Here is a 20127-nt window from a genome sequence, read left to right as displayed (position 1 = left end):
TTAAGTTCAGTGTATCCGATCTGTTTAGATTATGTATATTAATGAAAGATTCAGAAGAAAATGACTTTTTTTTTTTTTTGGCTGTTCCAGGTATAGAGATGCAGCCTTATATTCCAATGGTGTTGCACCAGCTTGTAGAAATAATTAACAGACCCAACACACCAAAGACGTTGTTAGAGAACACAGGTACCCAAAAACTGAACCATACGTGGTGAAGGGAATTAGATTTTTTTTCCATAATGATTTAAAAAATTGCATAGGGGAACCACACCAGAACTGATTTTATTGCTATGTATTTGGCTTTTATAAGCAAAAGCAACTCTGTTTTGCAGAAGCTCTTACAAGTCTCAGTCTTGCAGCAAACCATGTATCATATATCTAGATTCTTAAAGTTACTGCTTTCTCAGTTTTATAACATTTATATATCATCTGTTTAAGTATTCTCCCAGTTTTAACATATTGAATATGACAAATGTATGCAGTAACACTATTAGACGTAGTTCACCCTGATTTTAATCTATGCATGTCCTTACACGTGTACTGTATATATATGTCTAGTGTTTGAAACAAATGTAATTGGCATATATAAAACAAATAATGAACTCTGAATTTACAAAATATGCACTTTTTTTTTTAAGATAAACTTGTAATACCATGCACAAAAATCTAGATCTGTGATGGCAGTTTTACCACAACATAACTGAAATTATGTATAACTTCTGTTACCTGGTCACTTAATAACAAATTTCTGAAAAGAATTCTAATAATGGCATGCATGTTTTATGTTCTGGCCCACAGCTTTGCTTTCCAAATTGGGAGCAATCCCCAATGCCTTACTGAATCGGAATTTCTGAGGCTTGTTTCTTTTGCATTTATAGAGGGCATGTTCTGGTATGAAGAGCACCTTCCATACTTCAGCAAAACTGTATTAATTTGACAGGTTTCTGGTTTACTATTTTACTAATTGAGAATCTTTTTTTTTTCTGTTTGAAAACTAACTGTCTTGTAAGAAAATGACAGTTTAGTCGTTATACCTGACATGATTGAAAATGATGCAAATTCAGTGGTACATTTTTTTGAGCTAAGCAAGAGATAAATTGAAGAGATTTTCGATGCTTATTTTTCCTCCGGTATTCTTTAAACTTAAAAGCAGCACTTTCTCTGCCCCCTCCCCTTACCCCCATTTAGTATGGAAGGTGAACTTGAAGGAGAACTTACCTAGTTGGCTGGCATATTATAGGTACTATTTATTGAAAAGATAATTTTGGAGCAAATACCTACTTGTTGTGAAATATACCATGGGATAGTATAGCAATATAAATTTTCTTTCCCCCTGACCCTGCCCTGACCCCCTTCCTCTGCACTGATGGATGTGTAATACCTGTAACTGAGAGGCATCCAGTACTTAAATGTTTGCTTCCATCATTGTTAGAGAATTTTTGGAAGCATCCAAACACTGACTTTTGTTTTTTTATTCTCTTAATAGTTACTTTAAATGTGGATGCATAACTGCAAATAAATGTTGAATGTGGTGTACTTATAATAAGTTTGTTGTGGGATATTGTGCTGCATGCCACTAGTATGTGCCAGAATATTACTGTTTTCTGCTTTAGCTTGCTATGTAATGAGCTATGAAAACACTTCTATAGAAACATGAGGCCACCTTAAGTAAAAGTAATTGCATAAAAAATAACCAGTACATGCCAAAAAGTTGAGCTTTGACAGAGATTACTCTTCTTGTACAGACTGTAGCTGTGAGAATTTACGGATGAAAGTGTATTTTCACTTGAAAGTAGCACTTCCAATGCAGTTTTATAAGTTATATCTGCTGAAAATTTTAGACGCCGCATATTGAAATTGATTAACATCAGGGCAAAACAGTAGATTACCAGTGAGCTGCAGCTTTCATGGAGTGAGTAGATTTAAAACTGCTAGTATATCCTACACCAAACTTTTATTGGAGAAAGCATCATCTGCTTTATTGCATGTTTCATGAAACTGTTCACAAATGCCTGTTAATTAGAGTGTTGCATAGTATGTCCCTTGAACATAGGTTTCCTTTCTCTGCTTCATATAAATCTGCTGGATTTTAGTATTATTCATGTATTTTGCTTCAAGTAATCCTGATACATTATTCCCCACCCTCTCCTTTTTCTAAAGATTAATCTTTCGTGAGTTGAGCAAACACCATTAAAACACATTTGCATTATGATACTTTCTTCAGTCTGTCCCTCAGAACAAAGGACCAAACTGCCTAATCGTGTGATGAAGCAATTTTGCTTTTCTTGTGTCCTTATGCCTTGGTATTGGAAGTCAGATTCTTACACGACTTCTATGAGGACGCCTTTTGTGAACAGGACAAATATTGGGATTAAAGAATTAATTTTCTGCAGTCAGTTGCTGTGAGTTAGCAACCACTTCAAATTAAATTCTCTATGAGATTATTAAGACAACAAATATTTGGTGCTCTTTGAGAAGTGTTTCATCTATTAAGCATTTTTAGATAGACCACAATATTTTCCATGTAGAATTATTTATAAATGTATTTTTACTGATAGAATACATCTATTAAAATCTTGAATTCTAAATATTGAAAAAATAAAATGTTTAGAGTACTTGATACTAAAACTGAAAATGGTTAATTTATTTTTATCGAGAGTGTCCATAATAATACATTTCAATAAAAACTTCAAAATGTGTTGTAGGTAAATTACTGAAAGAGATTACTCTGAAGAGGGCAGAATGACTGCTTACATCAGAAAGCCTTTGGATTTTAAATCGTGTTTTTGGTGTTCTCTCATTTACTTCTTTAATTTTTCTTTTACCCTGGAGAGTATACCATATATGTTGCTGCCTCTTATTTAGGGGGTGGTAATAAACAGCACTGGTGAAATCTTATGTTTATTATCATACACAGATTCTGTTGGTTTCTGTTTCTGAGTTATTTGTTGTTTTTTCTTTATTTTTTCTCCTCCCCCCTCATTTGCTCATGTCTTGGTTGGCGTTTGGTGGTGTATAACCGTGATTGCGTTACCTTAGCAATAACAATTGGTCGTCTTGGTTACGTTTGTCCTCAAGAGGTGGCCCCCATGCTACAGCAGTTTATAAGACCCTGGTGTGTATTATTCAATCTTTTTTTTTTAATTCATTTTTCTTCACTCTCTTTCTTTCTTTCTTCTCTATCTCACTTTTAGATATATTTTCAGTTGGTTACAAAATCTCAATCCTTAATCATTGCCAACCATGTGACTAATCTTGTCCTATCAGGTTTGTGAGTTTTTAGTAGCACCGTCATGTATTCTTTATGTTGTGGCTAACGACTAATTTATGCATGGGATAAGATTGTCACATGCTTGCTGTGTTAAAGCTTGACTATGAAAGAGCATTTTACAATCCACCAGAATGATAATACAATGCATGCAAATACCGTAAAATTTAAACCGTGCATTACTTTACTTAAAATTCAGTCTGAGGCTTGAATTGCTGTAAGGAATATATGTTTATAGATTTGTTACGTATAAAATAGCTTGCTTGCTGCTGTAAAAGTTAAATAACTGTTCTGTAAGTGGTATCTGACATAATTCATACTGTGATAGTATTATATGTTCTGCTTCTAATAATGATAGTTTCTATAAATATTTCAGATACATGTTTCTTTTGTATTTAATGGAATACAGGTCACACTTTCTAACTGTATATAGTGCAACAGGAGAATTCTGGAGATGATGCCTAATGGGAATATGCTAGTAAAGACTGTGTGCAACAAGTGTTTTTCTAAGTGTTCAAAATAGTGTTTCAGATCGTCTTATCAGTGTGACTTATTCCATCAAATACCGTCATCTAGTTCTGACTTGATTGAATAAAGAGTAATAGCGTTAGCTAAGTTTTGCTCTCCAACTTGCTAGGTGCACCTCTCTGCGAAACATAAGAGACAATGAGGAAAAGGATTCGGCGTTCCGTGGGATATGTACCATGATCTCGGTCAACCCCAGTGGAGTAGTCCAAGTAAGATCCATGAATAGATCTTAACTTCTTTTCTTTACTCATGTGAAATTCAGTGAAAGCTGTATATAGAGTATGAACAAGTTTAGCTTCATGTGATTCCCTGCAATACATGATGTAGTTTTATTCTGCGGTCAAGGAGGCCAAAATGTTTATATTTCAAATGTTACGTATCATGATGCTGCAGTAATTATCATGTAGCAAAGGAAAGGAGAAGAGTATTGTTAAATTCAGGTTTTGTCTTTTACTTACAAAGAATATGTAAATAATGAACTTTGATTAAAATAACTCTGTTTTGATACTTCTGTTAGGTTGTGGTCAGTATCTGTATGAAAATATGAGGCAAAAGTTGACATACTTAAACTATTTTCCAGATATAACCTAGGCTTTTAAAACAAGAAACAGAACAAAAACAGTAACCACCCCTTCATTCTTAAAACTTGGGTAGGGAAGATTCTGTTTCAACTTTGGATATATTGCTTAAATAGTCAATTTGACAAGGAACCTGTATCTCTTTAAAATGAATGGTACATCTGAAGAATAGAATATGACTTGCTCTTTAGTCTCCACACCTCCAAAGTAAAGCTGTACCATATTTCCTAAGGGGAAAATGAAGGTGATTTTCTGTCTCCTCTGCCTGGAATTCTTCTTCCTGAAACACAAGAACTGAGCCTGTGCCTTGTTTTAAATTTTCAGTTCATTTCACTTATGTCTTATTCTGTATTTAGCATTTCCTTCTTCTGCTGTCCATTTGCCCTTTCCCATAGCTTAAGGGGAGGGGATAATTAAGAACTCTTTTCGTTATCCAATCTCTCTTTCTCTGTAGTTGTTATCCTCAGTTCCTACCCAAAAACATGTGCATCATCAACTTAATGATTAAAGACTGGTGTTTTAATGGTGTAGTGGGAGGTATGCATGACAGCAAATGAACTGAGTATAGGGATTTGGGGATGGCTTTAGTTTTGAACCTGTATGATAAACATTCTGTGTGTCCCAGAAAAAACTTCTGGCTCTGCTTGAAGAAATACAACAGCTTTTTTTCCCCTAACTGGAAATGCGTGAGAGTGTTGCAACTGTGGTCTTGAGTTTGTTGCTTGTTATTAAGGTGATTAGTTCTTGAACTTGGTATGTGTAGTGAAAGAATTAATGTTAGACAAGCGTGGTGTGGGAGAGGAGAGCTGTTTTTTTTCCTACACTGTGGTTTTACTTAATCAAAAACCTGATTAAATAAAGCTATTCCTACACTCAGCTATTTCTGAATGCTTAGGTGTACAATAACTTACCACTATTGTCTGAACTAACTGGAAAGTAAATACATAAAAACAAAAGCAGTTGTGAATTAAAATCAAAGACTCTGCATAGTTCACAGAATGAACATCAAGCATTGTTTTCCCACTCATACATTGACGTTTCTAACCTATGTGATTGTTTAATCTTATAGGACTTTATTTTTTTTTGTGATGCTGTTGCATCGTGGATTAGCCCAAAAGATGACCTCCGAGACATGTTCTGTAAGGTGAGGTTTCTAATATAACAGCATATCCTAATGGTGGTTGTTTTGGATCCTCTGTTTTTTTCCTTGCTTTCTATTTCCACTGTTAGCACTTAATGTATTTGTGGTTATGGAGGGTTCTTTGCCAGGTCATAAATTTTTAGACAAAGCAACATGAAAATACTGACTTCTTTTTTTTAACCTGTATTTTCTTATATACATTTGGGTTATTCCAAAACTTTTTTTAACAGTATTGAAAAGTTCACTTGAGATCTTAGTTGAATGGATAATTATCTTCAAAGAGCTTTTCATAATGTACAGCCTACTATGTTTTTCCTGCATTTGGAAAAACAGGGCGATTTATACCACATTTAAGACTTTTTCTAGAAAATGAGATTTGTATGGTTCAAGACTTTTTTGCCACAAAGATGCCTACTTTTTTGGAGAAATATCTAGAAAATTGCAAATGAAAAATATTCCAGTGATATCCCAGTCTGTTTCTCTTTACTCCTGCTGAAAATGAGGTTTGGGGATTGCTTAATCCTCCTTGGAATCCCTCTTGGATGAGCAAGTTTCAAGAAACTAATGTGCAGTTATACCCAAGACTACATCCCTAGACAAAGTGTCAATACAATTTAAGCAAAAGTGCTGTTTGCAATGTGTGAAATAAGCAAAAAAAAAAAAACCCCACCCAGAATACGATATATTATGTTTTGGCACTAGTGTCGTAGATTTTAAAAAAAAAAAAAGACAGAAGAAACTTATTTCAGTTTCAGGAACAGATGCTGTTAGTGTTCAGCAGTATGGCTCCCCTCATAAGTTGTAAAGTGAAAGCTCTGTTTTTAGGAAGGATGTATGTCAAAAATTCATGATATTCCTCTTAAAGCAAAAATGGAGCCTATTCCTAAGTACTTACTAGGATCATGGGTCATGGCACTTTTTCTTGAAGTAATGCTATGTGTGACCATCAAAACAGAAGCTAGAGTTCTTGTATCCCATCTTTAAGAGCAAAGACAGAAATCCCACTGTGCTAGTTAGCCTCTCAGATCACTGGTCTCCTTCAAAGGAACATCAGGTCCAGGATATGCACAGCTGTGAGTACTCTAACATCAGCAGAAGGAAACAGCAAATATGTACAAGCTTAAAAGAAAGTCCAGGATGCTGTCTGTGATGAATATTCAAAGCAGCCTTCAGTGCATGTTTCTGCACTGGTCCTTCAGCATTGAATACTTGCTTCAGTAAGTTAGACTCCTCTTTTCCAGATTCTTTCCAAGCTATCCATGTGGGATCTAATGCATTCAAACTAGACACAATGTTTCCTGGTCACCTGGCATAAGGACATCCTTGCTTTATAAAGTGTATTCTTTTGTGCTTTTTGCTATGCAAGATAGGACATAAAGCTTTCTTCAAGTGATGGCATACACGGTTTTTAGATTACTTCCTCATGAATATGACTGCTGTAGTCCAGTTAGATGTTTTTCCAACAATAATTATGCCTATCAGGAACAATGGAAAAAAATGGATTATCCAGTGTTTCTTGTGTTGTATTGTTTTTTAGCACTAGAGCTGAAAGGGCAAATACCACTTCCAAGAGCATGAGTAGATGAGCTGCCAGTGTTGAAATCTGACACATATCCTCAGAATTTTATCGCTTATTATAAAAGCCAGGTATCTGAAGACTGTAGCTGAAGGTCACTTGCTAAAACTCTACTGGAAGATGATTTAAAAACTGTTCCTTTTGTCATACCTGAACATTCTTAGATTTTCTGTAGTTTCTTGGCAGCTGGCTAATCTGGCTCTTTGGGTTAGGAGAGAGATGAACCTGCTCATGGAAGGTCTCTTTTCAGGGAAAAAAGCAGTAAGTTAACTGGTGACACTGTAATGTCATTATCACTACACCCTGTTTAAGAACATCTCTGCCTGACTCTGTGTTGAGGGTGAACTCAGTACCATGAGCTTTAACTTTGACATTGCCTTTTCTGTGAGGATGTGTTCGTGACACTGTTCCACAATTCAGTATCATTGAATTTAAAAAAGAAAAACAAAACTTCAGACTCTCTTGGTATAATTTTCTGTGAGGAGGAGCTGCTTCATCGGCTTTTGTCCTTTCTAATTTTTGCCTTTTAACCTGCTGTTTTCAGAGCTAACATTCTAAGACCTTTTTGATAGTATCATTTAATTTTCACAGTTTTGAGTCAGTTTATTATGTTGGAATGTCCAGGCTGAAATGTGTAGATTTTTGGTTTTTCCTCTTTTGCCACTGACTGTGGATCCCTATTCTTTCAAAACACAAAATATTTTAACAGCTTCCTTTTTAGTGACAGTTGTCTTACAGGTTCCATGGAAAAAAACAGAGCTCTCACAAGATGCTTTTGTATTTGTGCTAGAAATTGACAGGTATTCATTCTGTCAAATACTGGCTGCAGTTTTGGCTCAGCTTTCTTCCCACAACATATTACACATTTAAAAAAGAAATATGTCACCCTTAAAAGAAAAAACATTTCAGATAAGAAAGACATTACTAGACTTACTTTGTTTCTTAGTCGCATTTCAATATTAAATCAGAGAATTCAAATTGACAGATGTACAATCCAGCAGTTTCTGGCTTACTGCATATGTTGCTAGTAAATAATGTATCCTCAGTTTAGTGATTATCTCAACTTCCCCCCTCTCATTTGTAGATTCTTCATGGATTTAAAAATCAACTTGGGGATGAGAATTGGAGGCGTTTCTCTGACCAGTTTCCTCTTCCCTTAAAAGAGCGCCTTGCAGCTTACTATGGAGTTTAACCTCATGCACTGTAGCTGCAATCCCATAATTAGAGGTAAGCACACAAATCTTCCTTGCTAAACAGAGCTGTATAGCATACTTCTTCCCTGTTTGTATTATATGAAACATAATTAATTCATCAGACTAGAATTTTTCAGATATACTGGATGATATGTTTCCTTACAGTAAGAAGGGAAAAAAAAGGGATGACAGTATACCTAAGGATGGTAGCTGTAGCAAAAGCAGTTGTCTGACTGTTATTTTATTTTTGCAGAAAGGGAGAGAAAAAGAAAGAAAAAGTGAGTGTATGATACACACAGTAGTTTATCAAGATAAGGTTGGAAGTGTAGGTATAACAAAGTGCTGGTTCAAGTGTAATAAGCCAAGTGATGAATATGATTCTCAAGCCATCATACTGGCTCCCTTATGTCTTATAAAGTAGTAGATGGCAGATGTGGTCTAACCAGGAATGTTGCTCTAGGGTAGGAAAGCAACTTTGTTATCACACTTTAGCCATGAGAAGTCCGATATACTCCTAACGACATACTGGATGATCTTTGCATGGAATAAAGGATGTTATGCTAATCTGTAACTCTACAGTAACCATAGAGCTTGATGTTTTGGGGAGCTGATGTGTTTATTATTGCTATGTTCCATTTTGTGCACCAATTCAGAATTGTTACAGTACCTCATAATTTTGTGCTAAAAATGGAAAAGCTTGTTAGAATATATAGGACTACTTTTATCTTAAATCTAAGCTTAGCCACAACAGTGGAACTGTCAATGTAGCTTTAAAACATACCTTGTCATGAATAATAATTTAACTGATATAAATAGGATCTTTCCTTAACAGACTTAAAAGGGAGAATCTAGGCATAAATTTGTTTTTAAGTTAAAGGTTGGCATCTACTGCTTAAAAAAGGCAAATAAGCTCTTTGTTTATGCACAGATCTGTCAGTTAAGGTTCAAGGTGAGATTTAATTATACCTTTATCTTTTGCTTTTACAGGTCCTTCAGTCTGGGAGACTATGAGGGAGCCTCTGCACCCAGGGAAAATGTTACCCTTTACTGGGGGGAAGGGTAAACCAGTAGGGAATACAGTACAATCCCAACCCTACTGGGAGGGGTGGGAGGGAGGTGTTGCCGTCACTGTATTAAGTCGATGTTGGGAAATGTTTTAACATCTGGAGCCTTTGTGGGTGGAAATCTGTCTCCTATTACAACTCTGCACTGGATGTGAAGAAGAAAAAAAAAAAAAAAGGAAAAAAAAAATCTAGTCACAAAACAGCACATTCTGGAATATTGTGGGGAATTGTACCAAAATAAGAACCATATAATTGAACCATAGGGATACGTAAAGAGGAAAACTATTTTGCGCACAATATAGGAAACCTAAGAATGGGGGTCACAAACAGTAAAAGGCTTTCTTTTTTCTTTTATGTTTTTTTTTAAGTAAGGGTTTTCTACATTATTTCATCCTGCTTGATGGGATTCCTAGGTATTTGCATGTTAATGAAGAACTACACAAATGAAGTTAGTACAGTTAAAATGCAGCTTGTGTCTGTATTAGGAGCAGGCACTTGCAGTGTACAATATAGAAACCCCATCATAAATTAATAAAGGTTAACTTGGGCAAAAGGAAGCAACCTGCAAGCTGCCAAATGAGTCGCTCCTTTCATTTTTGGGGTAAGGGGAGGGGCATTTCAAAGGAAAGATTGACATTTAATTTTTACATTAAAAAAAGAATTAAAGTAGTGGATATGATTTGATTATTGTACTTCATTAGATTTAATTTCTAGAGTAAGGTATTATTCTTAACCTGCAGTTTAAGGTTCAGGCATGTGTTCTGGCTCATAGTGATCAGAAGTCATTTAAATTAGTGGGAAAGTAGCATGCTTGCATCACATAGAGTGAAATTGGTATACATTTACCTATGTTGCGCCAGTTTTGTGTTGCAGTTTACCAATTCAATATAGCCCTGCATTTAAAATTCCTTTTTCAGATTCTGTGGATTTTATTTTTATTAAGACTATAGATATAAAGTATTGTAGTTAACAATTAGGCCTTGAAATACCTTTTTAGGATCTGTTAAGAATAAGATTGATATTGTATTGTGTGTAACCTGCACAATGTGGAAAGCTGATATAGCTGTGCAAAATATTTGCCTCTGTGCTGTCAGTGTGATGTGCTTTCTGCATGGTTATATACTAGTGATTTTATCAGAATCTCTAAAAATGAGTTACATGATAAGACCCGTTAAAGGCTGCATAAATGTTAGTTGGCACGTAAAGACAATTGTAGAAGTTGATGACATGATTGCTATATTTGTGTTTATTCCCATTCAACATATTACCTTCTATGCTTTCTTTTTTGTTCAAAGCATGATCTTAAAGAGATGTTTAAGTTAATGGATGTAATGCAGGGTATCTACACTGTATCGGCGCATGTTGGTGGCCCTTTGTGATGTAGTTAAATGCACAAGGGTGCAAGTTTAAAGCTACAGAGTGAAAGTTGGTTTGGATCCTCTTCATTTCATTTGTTTAGCTTTTCTGTTGTGTTTTTTTTCTCTACTTACATGTATTCCTGTGAATAAATCCTTGTTAAGTTAACCCTTTACTTTTCCTTCCATGTGTATTTTCTTATGTACTGTGAATGTGAAATCCTAACTGGTACACTTGATCTTGTGTCCATCTGAAAGTGGCAAGTCTTTAATAATTTAGATTGCCTAAAGAGTATCCCATGATGATAAAGGAAAATGGAGAGATTTTTAACTCTGCTGGTCAGAGATGAAGCCACACCTTTCCATTTTTCAAGTGCTGCATAATTAATCTGCAAAACAAAATTAAGCCATAACAGCCTTTTTGTAGAGTTAGTTTCTCACCTTTGTGTTGCAGAATGGATACTGGATAACAGTTTGGGGGTTTTTTTGTTTTTTGTTTTTTTTTTTTAAGAACTTGCTCTTCTTTGCATGGTTCTGTTCTTTGATTGTTGAATGATTTAGCCATTGCACTGAAGTTTGAGCTGTGTGAGTGTGACCTTATAAATGCTGTTCAAAGAGTTTTGATTTATTTTTTTTTAATGCATGATAACATGCATGTTTTACATGGCCCCCACCCCCCTTTTTTTTGGCTTTGCAAATTTTAATGGATTATGCCTGAAGAATAGTTTGGACAGGTACTGTATGAAGTACATTCAGTAATGCTAGTACATAGTGTTTATTCAGTTTGGTCAAAATTGCATGTGATAACTTGCTTTCAAATTACATCGCTTTAGTAGCAAATACAAAATTCCTTCTTAGCTAATAACTCTGAAGTAAATTAGTAAAAGTCACTAAAAACACTTTAAAACCAAATTCTGGAAGGAAAAAAACCCTCTAATTTAGCAAGGTGGGGGGTTATTTTAGACCTAAACTTGCTTTGATTTTGAGTGTGTTTGAACATTAGGGAAGAGTTTCAGAGAAATGACATTAAAAAACTTGTAGAATAGAAAACCTACCCAAATAATACAGTAGCATAACTGCTAGAATCTGAATTTAACTAAACTTCTTAAATTTCAGAAAGCCCCTTTAACCAAATAAAACCACTCCACCTCACCTTGGATTAGCTTAGAATGCCACTTTTGTACATACATATTTTAATAGGTATTTGTACAGATGTGAACTGATCTGGTATAACAGCAAAGAAAACAATTAAAATAAGGCAGAAATAAACAGTACTGACAAAATAGTCTTTTGTATCAGTAAGTTCTCTCATGGTATATTTTAAAGCAAGTAAACCATATTCCTAACACATAATATAGCACAGAGATTTGCAGAAGCCATTTGGGGTATAATGTGAGGTAAGAAAAGTTCTGAATCAGCATTAACATAATTCAATTATTGCATCATGGGATATATAAAAAGCATCTTAATTCTTGTGGTGTAGTCTTGACAGTTCTTGAATGTTGACTGAATGTTTATGCTGGTAGAATTGTGAGTTTGTCTTTGTTACATTCCAGTGTTTCTGCCTCTTGGCATGCTAAAAGCACGGCTGGCTTCATTTGCTCCTTACACACTGAATAAAGTGCTGTTAGTGTGCTAAACTACAGAAATAGCCGCTGCTAAGTAATGGTGTAGATTTTCTACTTGAATATTTTTGTTGTAGGAACCTCAGGAGGTCAGTGTTTACTGTTTTTATATATGCCTTTTTCCTGTTTTGAGTTTCCCTTTTTGAAGGATTCTGAGAGTGAACAAAAGCTGCTGATCAACCTAAGTTGGTAACAGAAAGTGTATTTAAAAACCTTATAAATGCATCTTTTTGGCAGTTCTAAATTGCTATTAAATTAGTCTTAAGTGAAATTCAATACTAAATTTTTTTCATTACACATGCAGGAAACAGCTCGTTTCATTTAGGGAAAAAGATTAGAATAGTTCATGATTTTAACCAGTGCAAGCAAAAATAATCAATTTTGTAAATTTTTCCAAAGCTTGATTATTTTCTAAATCAGTGAATATGTATATATTTAAATTGTAATAAGCTAATTCTTATGCTTTAGTTTTTTGCTCCTTAAGCTTGTACTCAAAAGGTCACTTTTAGAAGAATGGGTTTAAAATTTATAATCATTATAATTTTTAAAAGTTATGAAGTAGCATAAATTTTGTAACTAACAATATTGATACACACTGTGATTTTTTTTTTGTTAGGACTTTTATGTTAGCATCAATCTTAATTACTTAAACTGCATATATTGTATAATAGTGAAATGTATATTTTAAAACTTCAAATGGCTCTCCTCAAGCGAAACTCATTGCTACTTAGAAATATTCAAATACTAGCTTTATCTCAGGTGAATACTCTTGTACCCTTTTTGTTCAGAACACATGCTAATAAAAATGTGTCTTAATTATATTAGTTTATGTATTTCATTTAGGCAGCTCCTCTGTCTTAAACTTACTTTAAATTAACCTTCTACTGTGGGACAATAATGACTTTTGCTTCACCTATTTTATTCATATTGAATGTATTAACAGATAAGGTGCAAAAACATTCTTCCCTTGGGGAGAATCCATCCATATTCAAACAACTGAAATATTTCTTGAAAAATGCTTTAAATGCAACATTATATTGGAAATTGTTTGTTTCAGATTTTTTCAAGGAAAGAAGTTGCAACTTAACACTAATTGCTTCAATACTATCTCTTTCATGAGGATGATAGACGCATAAAGCTTCTATATAGGGTCTAAAGAGTAACTTTTTATCTTAGATAAAGGTTAAGCTCTACAGTGAAATGGCAAAACATCCTGCAGTTATCTCAGATAGATGCTGATGTAGTTTGCATACATATTTGTTATATATTACATAAGTATATCCAGTAACCTCATCTTGAATAAATAAAGCTTGATCAGTAGCTGTGTATTTCACTCACGTATGCATTCACCAGAATGACTTGCACCCATCAGTCTTCTAGGTATTCTTCTCCAACAGAAACTGTTTTTTGTCTGCCACTGATGCTTGCTTTTTGCACTTAATGGTTGGAGCAAGCCAGTTTTAGATTATTATTTTAAATGGGAAACTTAGGTGAGTACTCTTGTTACTTGCCTTGTAAAGTATATTCTGCTAAAGTAATAAGGATATTTACTCACTTGAATGTACTTATATGAGGGAAGTTTAAAATGGCTCTATGATTCCCCGTGTGGTGTTACAGTATACTTTAAGCCAAATCTACATCTTGAAGAATTCAGCGCTTACAGTATAGCATCATTTTTCTATAAGCTGGTTCTGTTGTGCTACTTTTTTGCCTTTGGTATCTATTTCCTTACTTTGGGTGAGCAACAAAATTGAGAAGGCCTGGGTGGTTTTTGCAAGGACAGTGATTAGAAAAAAAGATTGGTATAAGCAGGTTCATTTGGCTGTTGAAATCTCTAGTGTAATATCTTTTTTCATGGTAAGAGATAGGTAGTTATGTTGTACATTGTCTGACTTACTAATACTAGACGCTTCTAAAATTTTAAATTGGATGCCATATATGAAATAGTTTGACATGAAAGATGACTGGATCTTTCTGCTGACAACTTAGGTTGTATGAGTTTTGCTTGAAAGCTTTAAATCTGATGTTTCTGTATCTGCCACAATGTTGGAATGTTTCCTTCAAACATATCCTCCTGCAACCTCTCAAACTGTACTAAATTGAGTGATATTTCTTGAAGTCTGCCTATGTGCTAACAGAACTTCATTTTAAATAGAATATGGTTTTAATTTTTGATAAGCTGCTGAATTTTAAAGAGTTTTTGGGGCCACCAAATATTTTGGATCATGCAGAGAATATATATTGTACTGTAGTAATTTTGTATTTACATTTGTATGATGTGACATAATAGATGTGAATGTTAATCACTGCTTGACTATGTTAATAAAGTTGTTTAAATATAGATGTTGCATTCCAATTTTTAATGAAAGATTAAAATTTCATGTTCAACTTATGTTTTCCCTGACCAAGTAGTGCACTCTTCTGGTTCACACATGTAAGTTCTGGAGTCTCTTGAATAACGATTTTCATTTTACCTGAAAGAAAATGATCTTTGGATAGGTTAAGGTCAGTTCAGTTGAGATGCTTCGTGCTGCTTGAGGACAGATCAAAGTAGAAATAGGATGTTTATGTGAACTGAAATTAATGCCTGTTGGGTGATAACTGGTAACTGCTTTACTACTGAGAAATGGTACTTTGCATTTTTGTTTGAAAGAGCTAATGCTTGCTAAGTCTGACCAAATGGGAAAAGGGGGGGGGGGGGGGAATCATTCTCATCGCTTGTGCTATCAGTAATGTGAATAAAAAAAAAAAGGAGTAAACTAGAAATAAATTAGTATTCAAGACCTTGAATGAAAATTTGCAGTGGTCTTAGTCTAATTTTATCTAGCTTTTATGGGATTGTGATAATACAAACTATTTAAAGATCTGTCTTTCCATTTATATAACTTCCTGATACAGGAGTGTCTAAAATGAAAGTATGAAACTAACAGTAGTAACTGGACAAAATCCACCCATGTTGATTTGAACACTTTATGTTGGTCGATAGCATTTAGACAATGACATATGTCTAGCACAGATAGCTTCTATAGTGTAATGATTAAATTCATTAAAATGCATTATGATATAACTACTTACTATAATAAAATTTATAGTAGAAATTAATTGCTGCATACTCAGCTGAAAGTCTGCTTAACGAAGGACTTAGATTTCTGCCTCCAGAAAGAGGAGCAGGCCGTGGAATAGCTGTTAACAGCAGTGTAGGTGCATAGAGACCAAGTCAATTAGCAGAGAGGTCAGTTCCTGTAGGCTGAGTGCACCAGTGGCTGTGTGGGAGAGGATGGGGGGAAAGTTTTGTTTTCTTTCAGATAGGCCTCCCCACTCCCCTGATGTTGTGGGGTACCTATGAGAGAACATCCTGCTGTCAGTCACATGTATTGTTCAAGTCTGCTACTATCATCTTCGAGCCTTAATCTTAAGCTGTGGCCTCTAATTTTGAGTCTGAGGTTAATTATTACCTGTATATACAAACAAGATGAGTAAAGCACTAGCATTTTGAATACATGAAATGAATGTTATGACTAAGTTTGTGGTCAGATTGCAATAGTGCAAAGGATCATACTTTCAATGTACATCATGCTGTTTCTTTTTTAAAAAATAAATTGCATCTAATTTAAAGATGTACTTGAATGAAAAAGCATTTCAGTAGGAATATTGTGTGTGTAAAAATTTGTGTATGTTAAGTGCTCATAGAGCAGATGTTGGTAGCTTTTGTTATCCCAGAATGACTCACAGTGAAACATGCTGCTTGTATAAATTGATAATATGTAAAGTACATTTCTTTCAGAGGCATTTACCTTCGTTTTGCATAAAGTGAGCAGTATATACCACCAAAACCTCCCAAAAGACACACAAATGTTAATCTGAATAATGGCAGAATTAAAGTGAGGTTATTTCCAATAATCAGTCCACTTTTTAAGGAAAACAGATGCAATTATGCTGCACATGTATTAATGCATATATGTGTAAGTGATGGCATGTAAGGAATTATTTTTTAATCGTATTTTTTCAGGGTTTTTTTTGACACCAATTCTTTTTTGCCAGACTTCCATTTGAATCATAAATTTGAAAATTGAGGTATTTATTTTGTAGCTTCAAGTATAAATAATTTTCATCAAATCTTAATTTATATTTAAAATATGGAAATAAAACATGTCAAACTGTTTTATTTTCTTTACTAATTTTTCCTTTTCTTATTGCCCCTTGGCAAAATTGATAGTCATAAATTTCCTCTTAGTAAATATACAGGGGAACTTAAAGTCCCCTGTGTTTACAGCATACAGGTTAATTTGGATGTGTAACTACTGCAGTATTACTGTAACTGGTATCAATATTCTTTCATTTTCCTTTATTTCTCTCTGCACCACCACTGTTTAATACAAATGCCAAGTAGAATTTTGTTTCTCTTATAAAGGACTTTACACAATGAGAACCAATGTTAATTTGCTAGTCTTTTACCTTGAAGTGTTTGTCAAGGAATGTCATTACATGTTGGGCATATTTAATTTGCAGTTTTCTCAAGCTATCTTTCAGCTTACATTCATGTTGTTGAGGGGTTTCTGTGGCTTGCAGATACAGATACAGAAACTGAAGGGTTCTGTAGTTTGAAAACTGAAACACAGTGAATGAAACCATTAAAAAAAAAAAGAGGGATTTGCTTTAACACTAAAAACAACCCAAAAAAATGCAAATTGTTTTACGACTAAATTCTGAGGTGGTATTTTTCTTCCCAGAACTGGATCTTGACACAAGGCATCTTTCAGTGTCTTTAACTTAATCATTATCTCAATGAAATTTTGAGTCATCTTACATGGTGCATTTTTTTCTCCTTAACATGTTGATGTTCATTGCCTTGCATATACATTTTTCATTCTGAAATGTACATGCTCAAATAAACATTTTGGAACCATGTCCAAAATAATCCCAGGTGTGTAAATATGTGCACCTTTTAGTTTTGGAAACACTTTGGAAGAACAGGCAAATCACATGACAAAGAATTCAAGTATTCATTTTCTTTAATTCTTTGCATACCTTTGCATAAGGGAGTGAGATAGTTGCATCACTTTCTCCAGTATTCTGCCATAGGAAGATATAGCTAATTTTAGTTTTGCTTATCCTCATCCTCCTTACTGAAGGCCTTGCATACCGAAACTGTTGTCAGTTTTGGGCCAAAACCAGATGGAAGCTAGCTGGAACCTTAGACCACAGCTCTCGTTTGTTGCAAGCACTCACTCATCTGTGTAACTGTTTTTCAGTCTATAAAATGGCAGCGTTTACCATTGCCAAATGTAACAACTGAAGAGTTTAGTTTGTCTAACTAAGAATGGTAGGCATGTTTGCTACTTTTATTTCTTTTAAGAAAAAACAAACCTCAGTATCTAAATTTCAATTTTGGCAGAAATAGCAGGACGTTTCTTGATGTGTGTGGAGATACAAGGCACTCTAAATCACTACTAATACAGGTGTGCATGTCTTCATAAGCACTTAGGCTTTAAGAGTTTTATCAAGGTGACAAGGACACCACAAAGTTCACATCTTTTTTGCAGCTGCTCAAGCTGCTGGCTGCCATTGGTAAGCACTAGTATGTATATCTATGGATGTTGTGAAGAATCAAAGGTAAGAATTACTGTCACATAATAGCATGACTTCTGCCCAAATGCAAACCATTCACGGCCCATCCTGTTCATACAGCCTTTCTGATTTTTAATATGCAATCCTAATTAAACACCTGTATAACCAAATTGTTTTACCTCTTTCACGATATTTCAAGTAGCTGCTTCTTGCCTAGACAGCTAAAAAATCTGTCCCAACTGATACCTTTCTTTTTTATTTTTTCATTTACTATCTTCTATAAACTCATTCCCAAGACTTTGCATTTTCTCTTTGTTAGTATAGTAATAATTATAAGCTATATTTGGTTTAATTAAGAACACAAGCACCATTTATTCCACTACGCTATGCTAAGAATACTTTCGTGAGATACCATGTAATCTCACTAACTTAGCTTCATACCCTTCCACCACCAGTTACCTTTTCTGTTTCTGTTGTATATTATAACTAGAGTGGAGAAGACCAGTGATCTGGACACCACATCTTGCTTGTGTGGTAGGTACTATGGAGCACTTTGGTACTAAGTGAGGTTACACAATTGGAGCTTGCTCTTCTAAACTCTTCAGGTTTGTGTGCTTTTCATTGAATTCAAATGCTTAAATACTTAAGTGTTTTTTTTCATTTAAGTTATTTTTACTAGTTGACTGCAAGTAAGCTGCTTCTGCTTCCTTGATTGACATATTTGCAGCTAAGTGCCTAAACCACATGCAATGTCAAATATATTGATACATCAGCAGTACAAATTGAGCTAACCATTGAATGTATTCTTGACAGTATTACAGCGTAATAATTTATCATGTTATTTCCCCATTTTACATAGAATATAGATGAAAACTCAGTATGGTGTTTCTGTAGTAATGTACCTCCTGAATATATTGGAAATCTCCCAGATTTTTTTCATGCAGGGCTGAAGTATGATTAGAAGAAGTCAGAATGGAATCTACAATCATTAAACTATTCCAGTTTGTTGTTGTTAATGTTCATTAATGCTTTCTAATCCTTCCATTTGATTGAGGGTTGATTTGATGAAACATGCTTTTGGCAGCAACAGAGCAGAGGAGTAATAAAGGTGGAGTATTGACACCAAGTGACTCACTGTGAAACAATGCTGTTGGGTTCATAATTTAAGTAATTGAAATAACGAATGGGATGCAATCAAGCTTGGTGACTAAATCAACAGAAGTGTGTGTTTAAGTGTACAGTGAATCAGATGATGCAGCCTAATGGAATACATCATTCCAGGGATGTTGAAACTTGTCATTAAAACTTGCTGTAAATCTTCAACAGAACAGAGAAATCATTACTAGCTTTGAAAGAACTTCAATGAGCTATTGCACCAAGTTGAAAAAACTTTAGTTTATCTCTTACTGCAATAAATGTGGCTATCTATAACTCTGTGCACAGGTATTTTTGTTTATCTTAAACTCAGAAAAGATGTTAGAAACATCCATCCTACCCAGAAGTGTAAGTAGGCCATAATCTCACCAGTGATCTCTCATCGGACCACAATTTGGGTTTGTGCATGTATTTCAGAAAAGGGCCTAGCCTGCCTTAAGATTATGTTGGAGAATTCACAATACCCTTTGAATAAATTATTTCAAGTTAGCTGTATTTGTTGCTAACTTTATAATCTCTTTCTCCTAGCCAGATTTCTTTTCCTAAGCTTTTCTAACTTTAACTTCTGTCTATGAGATTTCATTACACCTTATGTACAAAAAGCCTGCAATAAATGCCTAGTCATGAACATAATATGTAGGTCATAAGCAAATGAATTATTAAACTTCTGGGTAATGCCTGCAGTTATTCGGGTACAATTGGTTGGTTAGAACATAATCCTGGTGTTTTTTAAATCCTACAAGGTAACCTGACAGTACTTACCAAAGTTAAATGACTCTTGAAAGGGACTTAGCTAACAGTTCACTCTGTCTTCCTTTTCCCCATCTTTTGTTCTCCACCACAGTGGTAAAAAACTCTGGGTTTTTTATATCTCCTGTTGGTGCTCTTAATATTTAGAACATACCTTAATTGGCAGTATAAGTTCCTGTTTACCTATCAAGATTCTTTGTGTAGTTCTTTTAACAAGGACAGTAAAGAAAGAAAATGCATTTTTCAAGGCATATGCTCAATCTGGTCTATGAAATATATATCTGGTATATAAAATGACTCCACCTCCATCTGCTTCTTCAGGTTCT

The 20127-nt window shown here is 34.5% G+C and overlaps 1 protein-coding gene across 5 annotated transcripts in view; it reads left to right on the top strand.

The window, feature by feature from the left end:
* The window catches only part of TNPO1 (transportin 1), a 56215-nt gene extending 45336 nt beyond the window's left edge, over positions 1-10879 (top strand). For 4 of the 5 annotated variants that reach the window (XM_075020877.1, XM_075020880.1, XM_075020878.1 and 1 more), the window contains exons 20-25: positions 91-186; positions 3040-3115; positions 3906-4005; positions 5444-5518; positions 8176-8318; positions 9272-10879. In XM_075020877.1, the coding sequence (XP_074876978.1) occupies positions 91-186; positions 3040-3115; positions 3906-4005; positions 5444-5518; positions 8176-8283 (455 nt within the window). In that variant the 3' untranslated portion in view covers positions 8284-8318; positions 9272-10879. Of the gene's footprint in view, positions 1-90; positions 187-3039; positions 3116-3905; positions 4006-5443; positions 5519-8175; positions 8319-9271 lie in introns of those variants that run through there. The other variant, XR_012649028.1, reaches the window with a different exon arrangement.
* Positions 10880-20127: the final 9248 nt, after the last annotated feature.

This window comes from Buteo buteo, chromosome Z (genome assembly GCF_964188355.1).
Source record: "Buteo buteo chromosome Z, bButBut1.hap1.1, whole genome shotgun sequence".
In the NCBI taxonomy this organism is placed as follows: domain Eukaryota; kingdom Metazoa; phylum Chordata; class Aves; order Accipitriformes; family Accipitridae; genus Buteo; species Buteo buteo.
This window is presented reverse-complemented; position numbering and strand designations above follow the sequence as displayed.